Here is a 20136-nt window from a genome sequence, read left to right on the forward strand (position 1 = left end):
ACTATTACTAAAATGAGACTCAAATCTCATTTAGCAATAAAGACATCTCGAAAATGATCGTCATCCACATTATCAGTGGCCACTGAGACATCCATGGGAGTTTGGGCTCAGCCATGACATAGATAGCAGCTAAAGCTAAGTCTCAAGCCCATTGAGGCTGTAGCAAGAACAAGGTCTCTCACTTTGAACAACACTCAAAGAGCTACCATGGCGTAGATCATTTGTAATAACCCAGTTGATGCATATAACCCCCTGAAATGCATTCTAATAATGCTGCCTTCTCTTGTTTGAAAATCATAGTCACCAGGGAGGCTAGGTGGTGCAGTGAATAGAGCACCAGCCCTGGAGTCAGGAGGACCTGAGTTCAAATCCAGCCTCAGACAGTTGACACACTTACTAGCCGTGTGGCCTTGGGCAAATCACTTAACCCCAATTGCCCTCCAAAAAGCAAATAAAAATTAAAAAAATAAGAAAATCATAGTCACCAGAGTTTGAATGCAACATGCCCTGTTGCCACAGCTCAGACAGGCCTTGGGCTTCATACTCCTCTCAGTCCCACCACATCCACACCTCCCCAGAATGGGCCCTCCTTACCTCTTTGGCACTTAACGATGTATGGCATCCCATGACTTTCATCTGGGCCTCATTGGTTGGGCAAATTTCCTTTAAAAATTTGCATGTGTCTATCTGTCTGTTGCAAATCAAGAAAGTGGGGCTCCTGAATGACCATTAATGAAGGCTATTGGACCACAGCCAGTAACTCTGTGGAGAAACGATAGTGTACACTCATTAAGATTGACAGTTTTAATGGCTTTGCATAAATAAAGCTCTCCAAACTGGATTGATGATCTCACTACCAGAGTTGAGAATGCTTCACACAAGACTCTTTTAAAGGGCCATTTGTTTTAGGTGGATTTCCCCAAATCACTTTAAGAAATAGCAACTTTGGGGACAGCTGGGTGACTCAGTGAATAGAGCACTGGCCCTGGAGTCAGGAGGACCTGAGTTCAAATCCAGCCTCAGACACTTAACACTTACTAGTCGTGTGACCTTGGGCAAGTCACTTAACCCCAATTGCCTTGCCCTCTACCCTTCAAAAAAGCAAATACATATATATATATAAACTTTAAAGTAGGCTGGTGACTTAGAACTGGCGAGTCAGGCAGGTTTTGAAAGTTTGGTAGCAATATTTATGGGCCGACACTTAAGTGGCAGGGGAATGTAGCAGGTTATTATCCCCATGGCAAAGACCATGTTCTCTTACAAAGACAAAGATACCAGGGGTGATTGTGAGTAAGCAGCCATTTGCTTCTTCAGAGTATATAATTATTGTCTTTAGAAGCCCTGTGTTTTCTACTAGACATGTGATCCTTTCCAGGAACAGAATACACCCACCCTCTCTGGTTTTCACCCATCAAAAAAGAGAGCGTCCTTGGATTTCAAGTAGCATTTCATGTTCCACACTCCTGGGGTCACCTCTGCAAAATGAGTCGGAACTAGTCTCAGTGCCCAAATTTTGCTATTTGGTTGGCTGGTTGTTTTTAACTGCTTCAGCAATCTTTGTTATGACATACATTTGTATATGCCCCAAGTCAGGGGATGATAGATATAGACTTGGAAGAGGCCTCAGAAGGCATCCAGTTCAGCCCCTCGAAAGCTAGTAGAGTCACAGATTCAGAACTAGAAGAGCCCTGGGAGGTTGAATTCAACCCCCTCATTTGAAAGTTAAGGAACTTGAAGCCAAAGGAAGTTAAGGAATTTGCCCATGGTCACACAGGTAATAGAGGTCAGAGGGAAGCTTTAAACCCAGCTCCTGTGACTGTAGATCCAATGTACTTCCCACTCTCCCAGGCTGTCTTCTATCATGGCATGCTTACCATTCAGAAGTAAGTGCTCACATGTCCAGCAGCCCTGGGAGAAGTATTATCATGTCCATTTTACAGATGAGGAATCCAAGGCACTGAGAAGCTAAAAGGAGGTGCGTGGTCAAACAGCTAGTGTCAGAACTGGAAACTGAGCTCAGGTCTCTCAGCTCAGAGTCCAGCTTTTCTTCCCCTGCACTAGGCAGGTATAACCTGCTGGCCTCTCAAGGCCACTAGACAACAGATGTCTTGTTTTGTTTTAAACAGTTGCCATTTGAAACAAGCTCCCCAGACAGTTCAGATTTATGCATCTACAATTAACTTTCCCCAAATGCCTTTATACAGCAATGGAAAATGGTGGAATTATGAAACATTGTCTCCCAAAGTGTTGAGAGGGACCTTAGAATATGGAACATAAAACCCTAGAATATCATACCAGGGAAAAGACCTTTAGAACATAGAACATTAGAGTCAAGAGGGCCCAGAGAACAGAAAACAGAACTTAGTCCAATGGTGCCCACCTTAAATAAAAATGGATTTCTGTGGGCTGCATCTTGACTAAGAAAACTACAAATTCATAATATCTATGTTGTGTTTTCATTTATTTTGTTAAACATTTTCCAATGACATTTTAATGTGGTTCAGGCAGCATTGGGGAGTTTTCCCCTCCAGACCATGAGTTTGATGTAGGATGTAGGATGTTAGAACTGGGAGGACCCTTGGAACAGAAATGGCAGACATAGGAGAGAGTTTAGAACAGAGAATCTCAGAGCGGGGAGGGACCAAAGAATAAAGAACGACAAAGTTGGGGAAGAACTTTAAAAAGGAGAGTGTCCAAGCTGGAGGGGAGACAGAAATGATCTATTTCAACTCTTCACTTGACAGAGGTAGGAACTAAGGACTTGAGAGGGCAAGGGACTTCAGCAAGCTCCTACAGTAAGGGGCAGAGCTAAGCTGAGAATGGCATCTCCACAGGCCCCCATAGGCCAATCCTGCTTCCTTCTTTCCTTCCCCTGTTCTGGGGATACCACCCCCACTTAGATTTACTTTGTATCTGTCCTCCAGTTGATGGCCAGGGTTTGTATTCTGGTTTCCCAGTCTTTAATGAGCCTGTGCCTTGGCTCGCCTGTTAACAAACATAAGCTGTGAGACCGTTTCAAATGCTCCTGACCATGTGTTCACCCAAATTAACGGGCCAGGAAACAAGCGCCGGGCCATCACAAGGAGAGCTGTGTGCATCGTTCCATGTTGGCCAGCCTGAACTATTGACAGTGTCCTGAGAGCCTGGAGAATCTGGGCAAATGCTAAGTTTGACACTTTTAACTCCCTTGACTGAACACAGTGAATGAGTTTGCTCTATATCAAACGCAGAGAGAGACAAATATCAAAAGGGTAACCCTTATCCAAACACTGAACCTGCTTCCACACTTACCAACCAAACACAGGGCACAAAAAGAGAGACAGAATTCAAATGCTCTGAGTCTCAGTTTCCCCTTTTGTTAAGTGAAAACATTGGATTATATGATCCCTAAGGCCTTGTCCAGCTCTGATAGCCTATATGATCCCATTAGCCCCTTCTTCTTTCTCAGTCTCAGTTTCTCCTTCTAGCAAATGAAGTTAGACTACATGACTTCTAATGTTCCTCCCAGATCCATTAGACTGTCAGCTTCTTGAGGGCAGGGGCAGTATTTGCCTTTCTTTGTATCCCCAGTCCTTAGCACAGTGCCTGACACACAATAGGAGCTTAATAAATGCCTATTGACTCTGACAGCCTGTGATCCCATGAGCCTCCCCTCCTTTCCCTTTCTAGGCCTCATTTGGCTATTGCTCCAGCTCTGACTTCCAACTGAGTCACTCCATAACTGGGTCCTGTTTGAAATCACCTGATGTTTTGGTTTTTTCCAGACCAGTTTGTGAGCGTGGGCTTAGATGCAGCCTAATGCTAGTAAAAACTGGGCATGTGAAAAAAAATCATTCCACTCTTCGCCTTCCAAATATGAAGCATTTCCATCACTATTTCTTAGCAACAGGGGCAAATGAGCGTGTTCTCAAGGTCCCAGCCATTCATCCTCTTCCCCCCTTACATGGCCTTCATAATGTTGTGATTGGCCTCAGCAGCCCCTAGTATCTTCCCAACTCTGACAGAAGCACACAGCTTTTTCTTCTTCCCCAGAAGGGATGTCTTTGAAAGAGTTTGACAAGCAGACAGACTCACACAGACAGACAGAGCTGCCACAGCCCTTCAAAGTAGGTGCAGTCTGGAAGGAAGCCAGCCTGTTCCCCATAGCATGGGAAGTGCTCCCCCTGCTGGTTGTATGCAGAGCTGTGCAGGTTTAGCAGAGGGCTGGCTAGCTGGGGATCAAACTGGTCCTTCCAGTCGTGTCTTTGCTGTCCTTGGTACTGAGAAAGATGAGACAGAGTTTGAATCACATAACGCTGACTTCTAGAGACCAGCTAACCTCCTCCTTGTTCCAAAGCCATTCTTCTCCCCTTTTCTCTAGGTAGTGATATGAGCAGGGGGGGAGCCCACTCTAGTGACACAGATTAATGAACCTCTTTATGCAGAGCAATAAACATGACAATAAAGACAGCAGGGCTGGGGGAGGAGGATTTTTTTCTTTTTTGCTCACCTTAAGCAACATCCTTTCGTCTTCTGATATACGACCAGCACCTCTTCTTCCTGCTGCAAATTCACTTTAGGGGAGCCAGGGTAATAAATAGATGATGTAATAGCAACATTTTTATTACAACTATTTCACAAGGTCTGTGGCTAAAAGCCAACATTTTCCATCTCAGGGACACAGTTCCTTTTTCCCATCAGAGAGAGCTGTAAGAGCCGATGATTGATTCTGCACGTTTGGGGTTTGGGGTGTTTTGTTTTGGTTTTTACCCTCTCCTCAATCGGTCACAGCCGTGGAACAGTGAGCAGTGTGAAAATGGAATATATTTTTGGAAAAAGGAGATTTTAAAGGAGGAATTACCCAAAGACTATGTAAAAGAGAAATGAATTTACAATTTGGGCACTTCTTTGTTAGCAAAGTGGAGATTTATTTATTTTCTTATGAGAGGAAGGTTAAGGGTCCATCCCTCACTTTTAGCATCCTTTCAGAGGTTATAAAATGCATTTTATGATTAACTTGGAAATCGTAGTTTCTTGTGCTCAACAGATAACAAGTATGGTGTTTGTTACTGGCTCACTCTTCCAGAATTTTTTGTTTGGCTGCCTCTCCTTTCTCTTGCTTCTAATTTGCTTTAACTTCCTGCTATCTCAATCCTCCCAAGTATGATTCACTGATTAGAATGCCCCATTACAGGCACAGGAAGTGCCAGTGTTGAGAAGCCGTTTCATTATGGTAACCTCAAGATATGTCTCATGCACGAAAACTTGGTCTGAAATGAACATTAAGCAAAGTGCCAATTTAGTAAAGGGGGGAAATGACATTTTGAAAGGTGACAGGCCTTTTAGCGCAACTCTGTAGTTTTGTCTGTTTTTAATAGAGCCTTTGTCAAAAGTGACAGGACTTGCCCATCAATGTCGTTTTGTCTAGCTATGGCTGCCATTTGAGATGTGGTCATAATAATTTGCAATGAGGAAAGTAACTTAATATGCAAATAGATATACAGCTCATTCCTCTCATGGGAGTTGAACTCCCATCCCCCACCTCTCCTTCCAGGGAACTGATAGCCCTTTACAAGTATATAGGGAGAGAGTAATGAGAATGTCAAAAAGGAGTCCTTGCCAGAGCTACTTGAGTGGAGGGGGGATGTGGAAACTACTTCTAAATTTCATAGAGATTCCAAATGAGAAGCATTATCAACACAATGGCCAAAATCAGTAGCCTAGTAGATCCAGATTATTATAAGGACATTATAAATGTCCTTAGTGGACATTTTCCAGTGGACTGGATTTTTTTTTGGTCATTTCATATCCCTAGTCTCTCTGTACTGGAGTCCAATGTAGCAAGGAATTTGTAATTAGAGACTGTAGTGTTTGGTGTGTAGGTACCACCATATGCAAAGAAATGCAGGAAAAAAATTGTCCTCATAATTGCCAAATTCCATAGCAAAGTAAATATAAACATTCATGGCCACTTTGGAGACCATTTTCAAGTGGATTTGGATATTTTATCTGGTCCTTTGTATCAACCATTTCTGAATCAACTGTGGAGGTGGTCAAAAGAACCATGGATAGCCCTGTTTTGGGAGCACCTTGGCACCAATACATCCATGCTGTGTGCCATATCTTCCAAAAGGCCCTCTCTGTTCCCTTCCCTCTCAGTCACAAGTGGGCCATATGGGACCACCTGTGAGTATGCACCTTAGTTCCCAGGGGCAGAATGTTCACCATTCTGGGTTCCATTGTAACCCCTGAAGGCCTCCCAAATGTGTCCTCCCCTAAGACTACCAAAGCCTATTCCTCCCAATGACAATCTTACTCCCCTGTCCGTCCCGTTCATTCTTAGGGTGCTTCTGGCTCTCCTGTACCTTTAAGTGAATGTTCAGTGTGAATAAGAAAATGGCATCTTCCAGAAATCGCTCACCATTCCCTTTTCTCTCCTCTTGGAACCACAAAGGAGAGATATTTTCTTGCTGATTAACAAAGCGAAGCTACTTACAGGGATTAATCCCTTATACACCAATAATTGTTTCCAAAGTCATCCAGATCAGTCAGAAACTAATTAAATGCACACATATACCCCCCCCCAAAAAAAAGGAGAAAGCTCTTAGAGAAGGCCAGCTTTACAAAAGAAACACTCTGTATTTTTGGTGTCCAGGAGTGGAACGTTCATCTCTGAGTCATCCAGATGTTTTTCTTCCCTGCAAGGGAAACGTTCTCCCACGACATCCCTGAGGGAGAATAATTATTAGTTGGCAAAAACCTGTTAGCAAAGTGGCTTTTCATGTTGGACGGGCTTGAAGTGTTTGTGTTTGGGAAAGAATTAAATAAATAATCCATTTTGTATAGCCAGAGAACAAAGCTAAGCAGCAGGAATATAGGCCTTGAAAAATAGAGTAGGTTTTGTAACCATGATTCAGTATTAAGATGGATCTCTATCCATCCAACATGGGCACTACTTTCATGGGGCCAGATCACAACCCTTTCAAACCTTCTCATCCACCGTGGGTCTCTCTCCCACTTCTGAAGGACGTGTGGACTTATGATTTCATCAGTATAAGGAACTTCTTGGTGGGAAACTCCATACACCAATGAAGACTGGCAATTCATCCTCCACTTAGAGTTGTTGAGAGCCGCCCAGGACCTTGAGAGGTTAAGTGTGGCCAGGGTCACAGAGAAGAAGGACTTGAACCCAGGTCTATCCCAACTTCAAAGCCAGTCCACTCCCTTATATACTATGGTGCCAATTATAGATTCTTGGCATCTGCCCAACTTTTTAGAGGCCTTAGTCAATAAACATTTATTAAGCACCTTCTATGTGCCAGGCACTGTGCTAAGCACTGGGGATACAAATATAAATAGCAAAAGACAGTTCCTGCCCTCAAGAAGCTTATAATCTAACGGAGGGAGATAAAACATCAAAATCCAAAATATGGGGGAGGAGGAAGAGAAGATACCCATTGAGGGAGCATGGTGGAGAGTCAGTCAGAGACATCCCAAAGTAGTGCAGCCAGATAAGAAACAAGGAGATGTTTGAGCTGAGCTCTGTAGTGGAGGTTTGGGGTTCCTGGCCCCACCCTCCAATCAGAGGGACAGAGGGTGGTAAAGAGGCAGAGTACCAAGACTCAGATTGGTTAAATATGTGGTAGAAAACTCTCGAATAGGAATGGGAGTTACTAACTCATACACAAGGATCCATATACCCTATAGGGTGCATATTCACTTAGTTTGAAAATGTATCATTACTGTTTTATTGCATTTTTATTTATTTTGTTAAATATTTCTCAATCACATTTAACTCTGGCTCAGGCCTCTCTTGGGAGTGTTGTGGGCCACACAAGCCTACAGACAGTGTGTTTAATGCCTCAGAGCTCAGGGACCTTAGAGATCATCTAGGCCAGGGCTTCTTAAATTTTTCCTACTTGTGGCCCCTTCAGCACTTCTTTAACTGTGGGTCATGACCCTGTATAGGTTTGATTCAAACCCCCTAATTTTACAGATGGGGAAACTGAGGCCCAGATTGAGGAAGAGATTTGCCAAATGTAGAAAGTAGAAAAAGTGGTATTGTAACCTTGGGCATCCAGAGTTCTTTCTATGGCTTCATGTCCTCCCCACAAGCCTTTTCTTGAACTTTATTATAATTCATCCTCTTCCTGTACTTTTTTGTGAGCAAGAGACCCTCCATGATAGAGTGCTATTGTCCCTCTTCCCCATGACAGTCTTTCAAATACTTAGCTAGCTATCATGCCCCTCCCCCCTCCAGATCTCCTCTAAGCTTCACATCCCTATGTATGGAATGACATCCAATTTCCACATCATACTGGGTATCTAGTCACATTTTCCAGGGGCCTTCCAGAGACAGTGACAGGTTAAAGAAAACACTCTCATGTAGACCAATCCTGCACCAGGGCAGGTCAATGGGGGAGAGTCTGAAAGACAGCACCACTCCAATGATATTAGGTAGACATGCCCTTACTTTACTCTAAGTGAGAACTGCCCATTGACTATGGCTTGGTTTGTAACCTGGAAAGCTTTAGGCCCCTGTAGCAAAGCATAGAATTGAATTGGAAAGGGGACCCATAGACTGTCTTGAATTGGTGTTCAGCCTCCATAGAAGGAGATCTTTATTCTCTGGTGACCTGTGTCAGAGATGCTCAGTCTCACCAGTCAATTATTTCAAGAAAAGAAAAATACATAGCATCTTCTAATTCCTTTCTCCATATATAACTACTCTTTAAATAGAAAGGCTGGGCCTGACTGAACTTTAGCACTATTAAATTTCTTCCCTGGGGTCTCTACCAGTGGGCAACAATTTCATCCATATGTTCTCATTCTTCTTGTAGTAATGAAAGCTATTGCTTCTTTCTTTTCTCCTGCCACAATCTCTCCTTAAAAGATCACAGAGCAATCTTGAGCTAGAAGAGATGTCAGAAATCATCTACCTCACACCCTTCATTTTACAGAGGAAGAAACAGAGGTTCAGAGAAGGGAAGGGACTTACCCATGGTTACACTTAAAATCCTAGATCTAGAGCTGGAAGGGGTATAAAGGGCATCAAGTCCCACTCCCACATTTTACAGATGAGGAAACTGAGGCCCAGAAAGATTAAGAAGTTAAGTTGCCTTGGGTCACACAGTTAATAATTGTCTGAGATGGGATCCAAACCCAAGTCTTCCTGACAAGATCCAGTGCTTAGTCCTATAGATGAAAAAGGCTTTTTCCCCTGGATGTGGCAGATAATGTGATACTCACTGGCCATTGTTCCATGGCTGGGGGCAAACAGTATAGGTAAAAAAAGGTTTTCCTAAATAAAAACAAACCCCTATATTTTGGTTCCGAAAATAAGCATCCATTTTGGCATCATGCTATTTCAGGCAAAGGCTTTCTCACATGTGTACCCTCATATCACCTGCCCCCTTTGATGAATTGGGTTATCCAGAAGTAATTTCATAGATTTATCAACCCCTCTGGGTTGGGGTTTGTCTTGGCTCTTGCAGATCTCTCTCGGGCAGAATTGTTGGAGGAGTTTGGTGGTTCTTCACCCTCATCATCATCTCCTCCTATACCGCCAACCTCGCTGCCTTCCTAACTGTGGAAAGGATGGTGTCGCCCATAGAGAGTGCGGAGGATCTGGCCAAGCAGACTGAGATTGCCTATGGAACCCTGGACTCAGGCTCGACCAAAGAATTCTTCCGGGTAAGTGACCTTTCACTCATTTGGGCCCGCTTCTTCTGCTTTTTGTTGTTTCATTCAAATATTTAAATCATTTTTTAATATGGTATTTCCAAGGGGGAGAGGAAAAGGAGAGAAGGCATGAAACTGGTCTTTGAAGTAACTGAAGTTCTGATGTTCAAAATGGGACCAATCCAAAATGGTGCCTCAGTGTATTCCATTTCTCACAGTTGAAATACCACAAAGGGTTGAGTTGCTACAGCAATCTAAATCTGAGTAAACCTAAAACTAAATCTAAATCTAAATCACTGAAGGGTTACAGGAAAGCAAGTTATTCCTCGTTGGAAATGGATTTTCTTTTCAAATGTATGTAGATGTCCCTTTGAATTGGTCTAAATATTCAGGTATAGACACAGATATTGAAATAGATATAGACATAGATACAGATAAAGTTTTTTTTTAATTAGTCCTATGATTTCATTGGTTTAAGAAACTCTCAGGGGAAAAATTCCTTCTACCAACAATACTAGTAAAACTCAGTCTTCTGGCCAGTCTTCCTTGAAGACTCACCCTAGATGCTGGCACCAGTGAAAGAAGAAAAAAATAGCCAGCAGGTCCCAGGAATGGGAGCTCATTCTTCTTGCTGGAGTATACTTTCCTCTCAGTTGTAGGATTTGGATTGTTTCAGCCATTATCACAACTTCCTCTTATACCTAAGACAGAGATGGAACTTGATTAGATAGATATGTCTGAGATTACCTTCCATTTGCACTGTATGTATCCTGTGTATACATATTTATTTGTATATTGTCTCCCCATCGGTTAGCTAGGTGGTACAGTGGATAGAGCAATGGGCCTGAAGTCATGAAGACCTGAGTTCAAATTCAGTCTCAGACACTAGTTGTGTAACCCTAAACAAAGTCACTTAACCTGTGACTGCCTCAGTTTCCCCCAACTGTAAAATGGGAGTAATAATGGCACCTATCTCCCAGGGTTGTTGTAAGGATGAATGAGATCACATTTACAAAGCATAGGTGCTTAATAAATACTTCTTCCTTCCCTCCTTCACATTAGAATATGAATTCCTTCGAGGTAGGAGCTGTTTTTCTTTTTCATTCTATCCCCAGCACTCAGTACAGTCAGTGCCTGGCACATAGTAAATATTTAATAATGCTTGTTGACTAACTGACATATAAAGGCAGATAGTCATGGATGATATATGCTGATCCTTCATATTCCAAGGCGATTTTTCAGTTTGTAACTTTGTGGCTGCGTTTTGTATTATTTAGGAGAGTATGTATATTTGATTCTGGGGAGAGATGTTCTCCACTGGGTCTAAGGCCCCAACTTTAATGAGAGATGCAAAATGTCCATTAGAAAAGGGATGCAAAGAGCTATCATCTGTGCCCTTAACAGAATTGACAGAGAGGAGGGGGTGACAGCTGGGAGAGATGATGGAAGGACCATTTACTTTGATTTTCACTGCAGTCTTCTTTGTCATTGGGTAATTGGACCGGACGGAATGATGCCAAGGGAGTTGGCTTGCCTTGAGCCGTGCTCAGGTGATCCAAGAAGGAAAGCATTTTTGTCTAGGAGGCGGGTCATGGATTTAATTGTCCCTCTATAGCATGAGATGCAGAGAACCCTAGGATTGAGACCTAAAAGGCGCCTTAGAAATTGCTCTAACTGAGCACAGCACATTAGATAAGGAAAGACATCTGGCAAAAAGGAAAAGATAAGCCATCCTCTCTCATAGTGCAGGAATCAGTCCCTTCCCCCCCCCCCACCATGGTGATAATAATCAGAGCTGACATTTATGTAGGCTTTAAGGTTTGCAAAGCACTGGGTGGATGTTTACCAACATCATCTCGTTTGGATCCTAGATAAAGGGCCCAACTGCTTGCTTTGATGCTGACCATCCAAAGTAAATCAACATTGGGATTAAAGCAACCTGCATGAGTAAATCAGGTAGAAATGCATTCTTAAATGTGCTACAGCAAGGCTTGTCCAATTGCTGCATGGGAAATAGAAAGGGGGAAGTATGTTTCTTGAATTTATAGCAATTAACTTTAAAAAAAGACAAGCTTTTTTTCAGTTTCTTATGCAAAGCCCACCCTCCCGGTCCTTCATTGGATGGATTAGAATCTTACACATTGGGTAAATCCCCTTCCCCCCTCTAGGCTTCAATTTCCTTCTCTATAAATTGAGGGGATTAGACTAAATGATCTTTAAGCTCTAAATCAGCTTTAAATCTACGAATCCATGAATTGAAGGCATTTTCATAGGGACCTCAATTTCCCCCTCTGTAAAATGAGGGGTGTTACACTAAATCACCTCTAAGAATCCTTCCAGCTCTAATAGTGTCTCTGTCTGAGTCAGAGCTTTCCAATTGCTCACCAGGAGCTTGGGGGGGGGGAGGAGGGGAGGGGGGGAGAGAATATCCAGCCCACTCTCCTCTGTGCTACCTAAACTGACCTCCAAACCTCCCTATCCCACCCCTACCACCAAGAATGTGGGAAGATCAAGTCATCCTTTGGGAATGGTACCATTCTAGCCCTTTCCCAATTTGCTAAACCTAGAACCACAGAAATTAGAGCTAGGTAGGACCTGAGAAACACCAGAGTCTTGGTCCAAACAACTCCAGCCCCAAAAAAACCCTTTTATCTGCTTTATCTAATATATCCATCTGAAAACAAGTATCTTTGTCTAGCCAGTCACCTAAGTGCTCTGAGATTTGCACACTCACTCACAAGTGTGTGCACACCCACCCACAGGTACACACACACAACACACACCTGGTCACACACATGGAGGACAGTAAGGCCTCCCACTTGCTGCAGGTGTCTGTGCCACCATGACTTGGTGCTGTGGGTCCCCACATGCCTTTCTGGAGATACCCTTTAAGACACCCTTAGAGCTCCCAGGGCTAAGGTGGGGCACCCACCAGATGAAACCCATTAACTCATTTCCCAGAGTCCTCCATGCTAACCTACTTGTTCAGGTAAGCATTTCCCAGCCCACAAAACTCAGGTCCAGTTAAGCCTTCATGAGTACAGCAGAGCCTGCCAACTCTCTGGGGCACCATGGGGCACTTCAGAACAGCCAGGACTGACTGCTCTTAAACAGACTGAAGACCTGAGGCTGTGCCCTGGGGGAAGCTCGCCTCCCAAGATCTCACATCCTCTCCTTATCTGACAAAGTCAAATAATATATTAGCTTTCTGGCTGGAGGGCTAAGGCCCATCTGTTTAAGCAAGTGTCTGCTATATTCACCAGGTGGGCAAAGCAAGTTAATTATTGAAAGATCTCCTTCATCACTGGCTAGAGGCCTGAAAACCTTGGCCATAAGGTTTACAATATAACTTCATTTAACTGGAAATCAGAGGCTTGGAGAATCTAAGAATGTTAAGCTAGGAGGGCCTTTTGAGCTCACTCTCCCCCTACCTCCAAAAAGGAAATTAGTGGCCCAAGGTCAAGATACCCGGCCAGTGACAGTTCATCTGGAAATTAAGAAGTCAGACTCACCGAGTTCTAGATGTAGGATCCCTGTATGATCACGGAAATGTCACTCCTCTAGGCCTCAGTTTCCCCATCTGTAAAATGAGGGCTTGGATTCAGTGGCCACAAGGTCCCTTCCAAGTCTTAATCTGTGAGCCTGTGAGCCTATGTTTTTTAGTCCAGTGTAGTTTTTGCTCCCTGTCACACCACTCTAGTCAGCTTACCAGAACTCTCAGCAAACCAGACTCTTTTTTAAAACCTGCTTTTAGGAGAAAGAGGCGAATTACAAGAAAATGAGCCATTTTGTTAATGGCCAGGCTTGGGCCTCACTCAAAGCAGGCCAGTACCCTGCACCTTCTCCATCCCCTGTCCTGAGCAATGATCCTAGAGAGTCAGACGAAGAACTCCAAGGTTCCCCATATCTGCAGTCAGGGCGGCCAGATTCAGTCTACTGAGGCACAGAGCGAAACAATGTATAAAAGATTTCTGCCAAGAAAGGGGTTCGAGTGAACCCTTCAGTTCCCTAGAAAATTCACTTGGCCTAAGCCCCCATCCCAGGACATGTGGTGAGTGAAGATTGTCCTTCCCATGTGAAGATTGCAGCAATAATGTGTGTCTGAAAAGACCCACAAATGCCCATCCCTTGACTCGCTTCTTCATTCCTGCCAGTCACTCTGAAACCCCACCATGGATGAGTGTAAGAAACAATCTCACACCATCGATCTTCTCAGGCCCAGCCATCTCCCCTGGATGCCTGACTATCCCAATGGGGCAGGAGCCACCCACACACTGGGGGTGCCTCTGCTGGGTCTCCCTGCTAGCTTTCTGCCCAGTGTCTCAGGCTCCAAGATCTAGTTTATTTGAGCCCTAGCCTGATTTCTGTGGGACCTACAGTCAGGGAGAGCGAGATTCAGGCCGCTTCTGGCATCCACTGCTGGCATTCAGGGGTGATCATAACCTGTCATAATGTGTATTGTCTCCTTTAAGCCTCGACAACCCTGTGAAGGAGGTGCTCTTCTGATCTGCATTTGACAGGTGGAGGAACTGAGGCCCAAGGAAGGGAAGGGACTTGCCCAAGGTCACATAGGCAGCAAGCTACAAAGCCAGGATTTGAACACAGGTCCTGTGACATCATAATCAGTGCTCTTTCTGCTATACTGGGCTTCCTTTGTTTGGGCAGGGAAGCAAGTCAAATACTTAAACGCTTACAAATACATGTTCAAGGTCAAATCACTACCAGACACAGAGAATCCTTGAGCCTACACAGATATAGCTCTATAAGGAAAGCTCTAGGGAAGAGGGAAGATTGGAGCAAAGGTTTGACAGAGAAAGGTAAAGAGGAGAGGAGAGGGAGAGGGAGGAAGAGGGGGAAAGAGGAGAGAGGGAGCAAGGGAGGAGAGAAGGAGACAGGAGAGGAGGAGGGGAGAGGGGAGCAGGGGAAGGGGAGAGAGGGGGAAAGAAGAGGAGAAAGAGGGGGAAGAAGTGAGGGGAAGGAAAGAAGGAGACAGGAGAAGAGGAGGGGAGAAGGGAGAGAGGGGAGCAGGGGAAGGGGAGAGAGGGAAAGAAGAGGAGAAAAAGGGGGAAGAGAGGAAGAGAGGAGACAGGAGGGGAGGGAGAGGGGGAGAGGAAGAGACAGGAGGGGAGCAGGAGAAGGGGGAGAGGGGGAGGAGGGGGAAGGAGGGAGAGGAAGTGTTCTTAGAAAAAAACAAATGAAAAGACATTCCTACTTTTGAACTGTATTTAGCTATTCCTATTATTAATCAATCAACCAACCAATATTAAGCACTTGCTCTGTGCCAAAAGAACTATGTTAAGTGCCAGGAATATGAGAAAGGCAAAAACATGATCCCTGGACTCAAAAGGCTCACAAGCTATTGATGGAGACAACATGCAAACAAATGTGTGTGTTTTATATGTGCGAGTATATATGTGTGTGTCTATGTATACATATATATATATAGATGTATGTATACAAACATCTAGATATAACTTGGAAGGTAACATTGGAAGGAAAGGCCCTAGAGGGGAAGGAGGGAGCAGAAGAAGGTCCTCAAAGAAAGTAGGTTGCAGCTGCCCTTAGAGGCTTTATGAGGCAGTGAGAGATGGCAGCTGAGGGGCAGGGGGGGGTCAGGAACTGAAAGGGACACTTTCCCAGAAAGTTCTCACTCTGAAATAATCAGTCTGGCTAGAGATCAGAATGCCTTCTACCTCAAGGTAAAGAGATGTAACTAAGGTAGAACAATCAAGCCTTTGTCTCAGGCAGAAAAAATAGCCTTAGAGCTACTTGTGAAAACCAGCAATTCTGTTCAAGGAAGAAGGCAGGGATAGGGACAAGGCCCAGTGATGAAATTATGTGGCAGGAATGGAGCCCAATATCGGAGCTAGGAATGGAGCTAAGAAGCTGCCAAAGGGCCTGATTCCTGGTGAGAGGGAGTAGCTTCACTTTTACTCTCATGTTTACCTGGGTCTCCGGCTCCTACCCACTCCCACCTCTATGAATAGGATGTTGTCATACACACACACACACCCCAATTAAGACTGCCTTTTACACTGCTTTCTCCAGGTTGCCTGACTTTCCTTTTGCAAGGTCTAGGGAAGCCAGTTTAAGAAAGCTGCTTTAGCATTTCAGATCAGGACCCAACTGATCATGTAGCAAATCTTTCATAAAAGATCACCACAAATAGAGTTGGCCGATGAAAGCCGAGCTTAGCCAGGCCAAATTAAATGGCACCCCTGCCTAACCATTCCAGCCCACCAACCATATGGGCTTATCTGCACAGGAAGTCAGGAAGAGAATCAAATGATCATGACTTCATGCAGAAGGAGATTGAGAAACCTTTCTTTCTCCCTGCTCTTACTGGTCCTCCTCTCTGGAATCCCTAGCCCCTTAGCATTTTGCTAATTATGTCAGGTCAAGCTTCAGGCTTGGGTCACTCCCACTCTTCACCACTGCCTTCACTCTTATATATATGCTGCTGAACAAAGGTAGAAAAAAATCACACAACCCTTCTGACTGGGTCCACTATGTATGTTATACAACCCCAATTGGGCCCTCACTGCTGCCAGGCAAACCTTTCCATACCTGCCTTATCAGTTCACTACCCCACTCTCCACCAAGTCTCTTCATCCCTCCTTAAATAACCCATGGCTCCCCCTTCCCCACACTCTCAGCTGAGAACTTTGCCTCATATTTTACAGAAAAAAATTGAGGCCATTCTCCATGAGTTCCCTCTTCTTCCCCTCTTCCTCATTTTCTATTACTCAGATGCCTTCTCCCACTCTCTGCTGTCTCCAAAGTTACCAGTGATCTCTTAACTGCCAAGTCCAATGACCTTTTCTCAGTCCTTATCCTTCTTGCCATGTCTGCAGCTTTTGACACTATTGATTACCCTTTCCCCCTCTATACTGTCTTCTCTCTTAGATTTGCAGGATACTCTGCATTCTCCTGGTTTTCCTCCTACCTCTCTGACTGTTCCTTCTCTGTCTCCTTTGCTAGATCTTCCTCCAGGTTCTACCCTCTAGCCCTAACTGTCCCAACTGTCCCTCAGAGTTCTCTCCTGGGCCCTCTTCTCTTCTCCCTCTAGCCTACTTCAGAAGATGAGCTTCTCAGCTCCCATGGATTTAATTAGCATCTCTATGCCAATGATTCTCAAATCTCCTTATCCTGCCCCAACCTCTCAGCTAATTTCCAATTTTGCATTTCCAAGTGGACTAGATGTCCAGTGGACATCTTGAACTCTACACATCCAAAACAGAATTTACTATCTTTCCTCCTAAACTCTTCCCCTGCCCTCCTACCTCCCCTGTTCCTATAGAGGTCAATACCATCCTTCCAGTCCCTCAGGCTCACAACCTGGTAGACATCCTTGACTGTTCACTACTCTCATCCACCATCTTGTCTGTTTCCAAGGCCTGTTGGTTTCACCTTGGCAGCATCTCTCGAATACACCCCCTTCTCTTCTAGAATCATACCATGTCAAAACTGGTCAGGGGTCTCAGAATATAGAATGTCTGAGCTTAGAGGATCCCTAGAAGACAGAACACTGAGGGTCATAGCCATTAGGATCTTAGGAAATAAAAAATCAAGACTGGGAGGGATCTTCAAATATCAAATGTCACACCAGAAATTCTTAACCTGAGATCCCTGAACCTGTTTTTTAAAAATACACATATTGATAGCTGTTTTTCAGTTTGACTTGAATTCAGATTTTGGTTTGGCTATACTTATGGCCATAAACATTATTCCAAGGAGTCTATAAGTTTCACTAGATTGCCAAAGGGGTCAAGGACACTAAAAACATTAAGAACCCCTGTTCAAGGAGCAGCTAGGTGGCACAGTGAATAGAGCACCGGCCCTAGAGTCAGGAGGACCTGAGTTCAAATCTGGCCTCAGACACTTGACACGCTTACTAGCTGTGTGACTTTGGGCAAGTCACTTAACCCCAATTGTCCTCCAAAAAAAAAAAAAAGAAAACTTCCAAGAGACAGGGTTTCTGGGTAAATTATGATCGATTTTATTAACTACAACCAGCAACAAAATGGGCTCATGTGTCTCTCTTAGTGACCAAAGAGCTAATCTGTGGAACTTTCAATACTTAAAAAGCCTTTAGAAAAGAGGATACATGTTAGGGTGGAAATCAACTCTGGTTGGTTACAAAGTAATGAGAGAATGAATATTATAATGAGAAGTGGGCTTATTCTAATGAGCATCTGGGAATGTGACTCTGATCACTCAGTCTTGATTAGTCTATACCCAATGTCACCCCATCTAGGGCGATCTAGACAAAAGATGGGGATCCACTTTTACCCAGACCTGTCTGACTACAACAGGACGGGCTGGAATCCACCAATTCATGAAAACTAAAATTTCTTTACTTTTTGAACAGATCTGAGTTTTCCCAGTGGGGTCCATCTGCCCAAGATTTCATCTCTTTATCAGCCCTGCCCTTCAAAGACTGACTAAATAGCCTGCAGGGAATAAGGAAATAGAAGGGGAAGAAACCTTAGTCCTAATTCAATCATTGGTTATTAAGATAGGAGAAAGAATCATTTCTCTCATTTCCAGGAGAGCCTGGATAGCTTCACAGAGAAATGTTGTTGGCTCACTCTCTTCTTGGCTTTCAGGGAGCTAGCCACTCCCAAGCCACCCCTTACTGACTCCATGAAAGAGTCTCCTGAGCTGTGGGGGCCATGGCACTGACCCCATTGGCACTTCTTCCCATATATTTTTATGAGCTTGTCTCCTCTATGGCTGGTGAAGATTGTTACAGTGTGGCCCCAGGATGCCCTTTGGCTTTCGAGGCAGTCTGGGGAAAGAATGCCAAATGTGAAGGCCTTGAAGGGACTGAGGATGTTTACCCTAAAGAATAGATGCCTTAGGAGGGGGGCATGATAACTGTCTTTAGGTATTTGAGGAACTATCATGCAGAAGAAGGATTGACCAAAGGGCACAACCAGGAACAGGGGGGTGGGGGGCAGTGCAAAAGCAGTGGATTTCAGCTGGATTTCAAGAGAGCCTTCCTGGCAATACGCTAGCCCAGGGGTGAGGAACCTTTGGTCTCAGGGACACATGTGGCCCTCTAGGACCTCAAGTGCAGCCCTTTGACTGAATCCAAACTTCTAAGTCAAAGGGCCATGCTTGAGGACCTAGAGGGCTACATGTGGCCTTGAGGCCAAAGGTTCCCCATCCCTATGCTAATGCAAAGTGGCATGGGCTGTTCCCCAAGCTACCTGGGGCCTTCAAACAAAGGCCTTAGTAGCTGTATTGTAGAGGGAATCCTCCATCGGGATGGGTTTGCAATTAACCAACCTCCAGGGGCCCTTCCAGCTCTGAGATGCAGTTCATTGCACAAATCTTCTGGGCCTTGTCTGTGGTAGAAAGCAATGTATGCCTGCATCCAAGCCTTGCAGTCAGGAGCAAAGGGATGTAGAGCTGAATGGCTACAAAGCATTTATTAAGCACTTACTGTATGCAGGCACCTTCCTGGCTACAGATACAAAAGGGAAGACCTAGTTCCCAATCCCACCTCTGACATGGACTGACTGTGTGACCCTGGACTAATAATCACTTAAGCTTTCAGTAGCCCAGGAGACTTTCTAAGACTAGAAAGTACAGAGCTCATAACTGAGGCCTATTGGGGTCAGCTTACTTGTCCCAAGTAGGATCCTCCATCTAGAGCTAGAATAAGAATAATTATAATTATAGCATTTATATAGACTTGCTATGTGCCAGGCACTATGCTAAACACTCTACAGATATCTCATTTGAGCCTTACAAGAACTCTAGGAGGTAAGTGCTATCATTATCCCTATTTTACAGCTGAGGAAACAGAGGTGAAGTGACTTGCCCAGGGTCACACAGCTAGTAAGTGTCTGAGGCTGGATTCGAACTCAGGTCTTCCTGACTCCAGGCCGGGCACTCTATGCACTGCAGCGCCACCTAGATGCCTTCTTATTTGTTGAGTGATTACAGGCAAATCCCTTCCCCTCTCTGGGCCTCAGTTTCTTCCTCTGTCAAGTGAGGGAGTTAGGCTAGATGATCTCCAAACTGCCTTCCAGTTCAGAAATATTGTTCTGTTTTCACTACCTACTCATCCAACAACAAGTCAACAAACCTTTCTCAAGTGCCTGCTGTGCACCAGGCACTGGCAATACAGAGACAAAAATGAAACAGCCCCTGCCCTCAAGGAGCTTACATTGTACAGGGGAAAACAGCATAATCAATTAATGAACAAGTATTTGTTTAAGATCTTACTGTGTGCCAGGAGCTGGGGATACAAATCTAGATCCCTACCCACAATGAGCTTACTCATGGGGAAGACAGCAAGTACAAAGCAAATATATGCAGCATAGATAGAAAGTGTGCATGAGAGAAAGCCTGTGTGTGTGTTTGTGAGTGTGTGTGTATTACAGTGCGTGAGTGTGTGTGTTTTGTCAGTGTGAGTGTGTGTTTTACTGTGTATGTGAGCATGTGTATTACTGTGTGTGA

General features: G+C 44.3%; 1 protein-coding gene across 4 annotated transcripts in view; it reads left to right on the forward strand.

Annotated features, from left to right (window-relative positions):
* GRIA3 (glutamate ionotropic receptor AMPA type subunit 3) overlaps nucleotides 1-20136 on the forward strand; it is a 292053-nt gene that overhangs the window by 212848 nt on the left and 59069 nt on the right. For all 4 annotated transcript variants that reach the window (XM_069074018.1, XM_069074020.1, XM_069074017.1 and 1 more), the window contains exon 12: nucleotides 9477-9675. In XM_069074018.1, coding sequence (XP_068930119.1) covers nucleotides 9477-9675 — 199 coding nt within the window. The remainder of the gene's footprint in view (nucleotides 1-9476; nucleotides 9676-20136) is intronic.

The sequence above is a fragment of the Petaurus breviceps genome, unplaced genomic scaffold (genome assembly GCF_028583685.1).
Source record: "Petaurus breviceps papuanus isolate PSGF00001 unplaced genomic scaffold, PetGlider_PUasm1.0 90881, whole genome shotgun sequence".
Classification (NCBI taxonomy): Eukaryota; Metazoa; Chordata; class Mammalia; order Diprotodontia; family Petauridae; genus Petaurus; species Petaurus breviceps.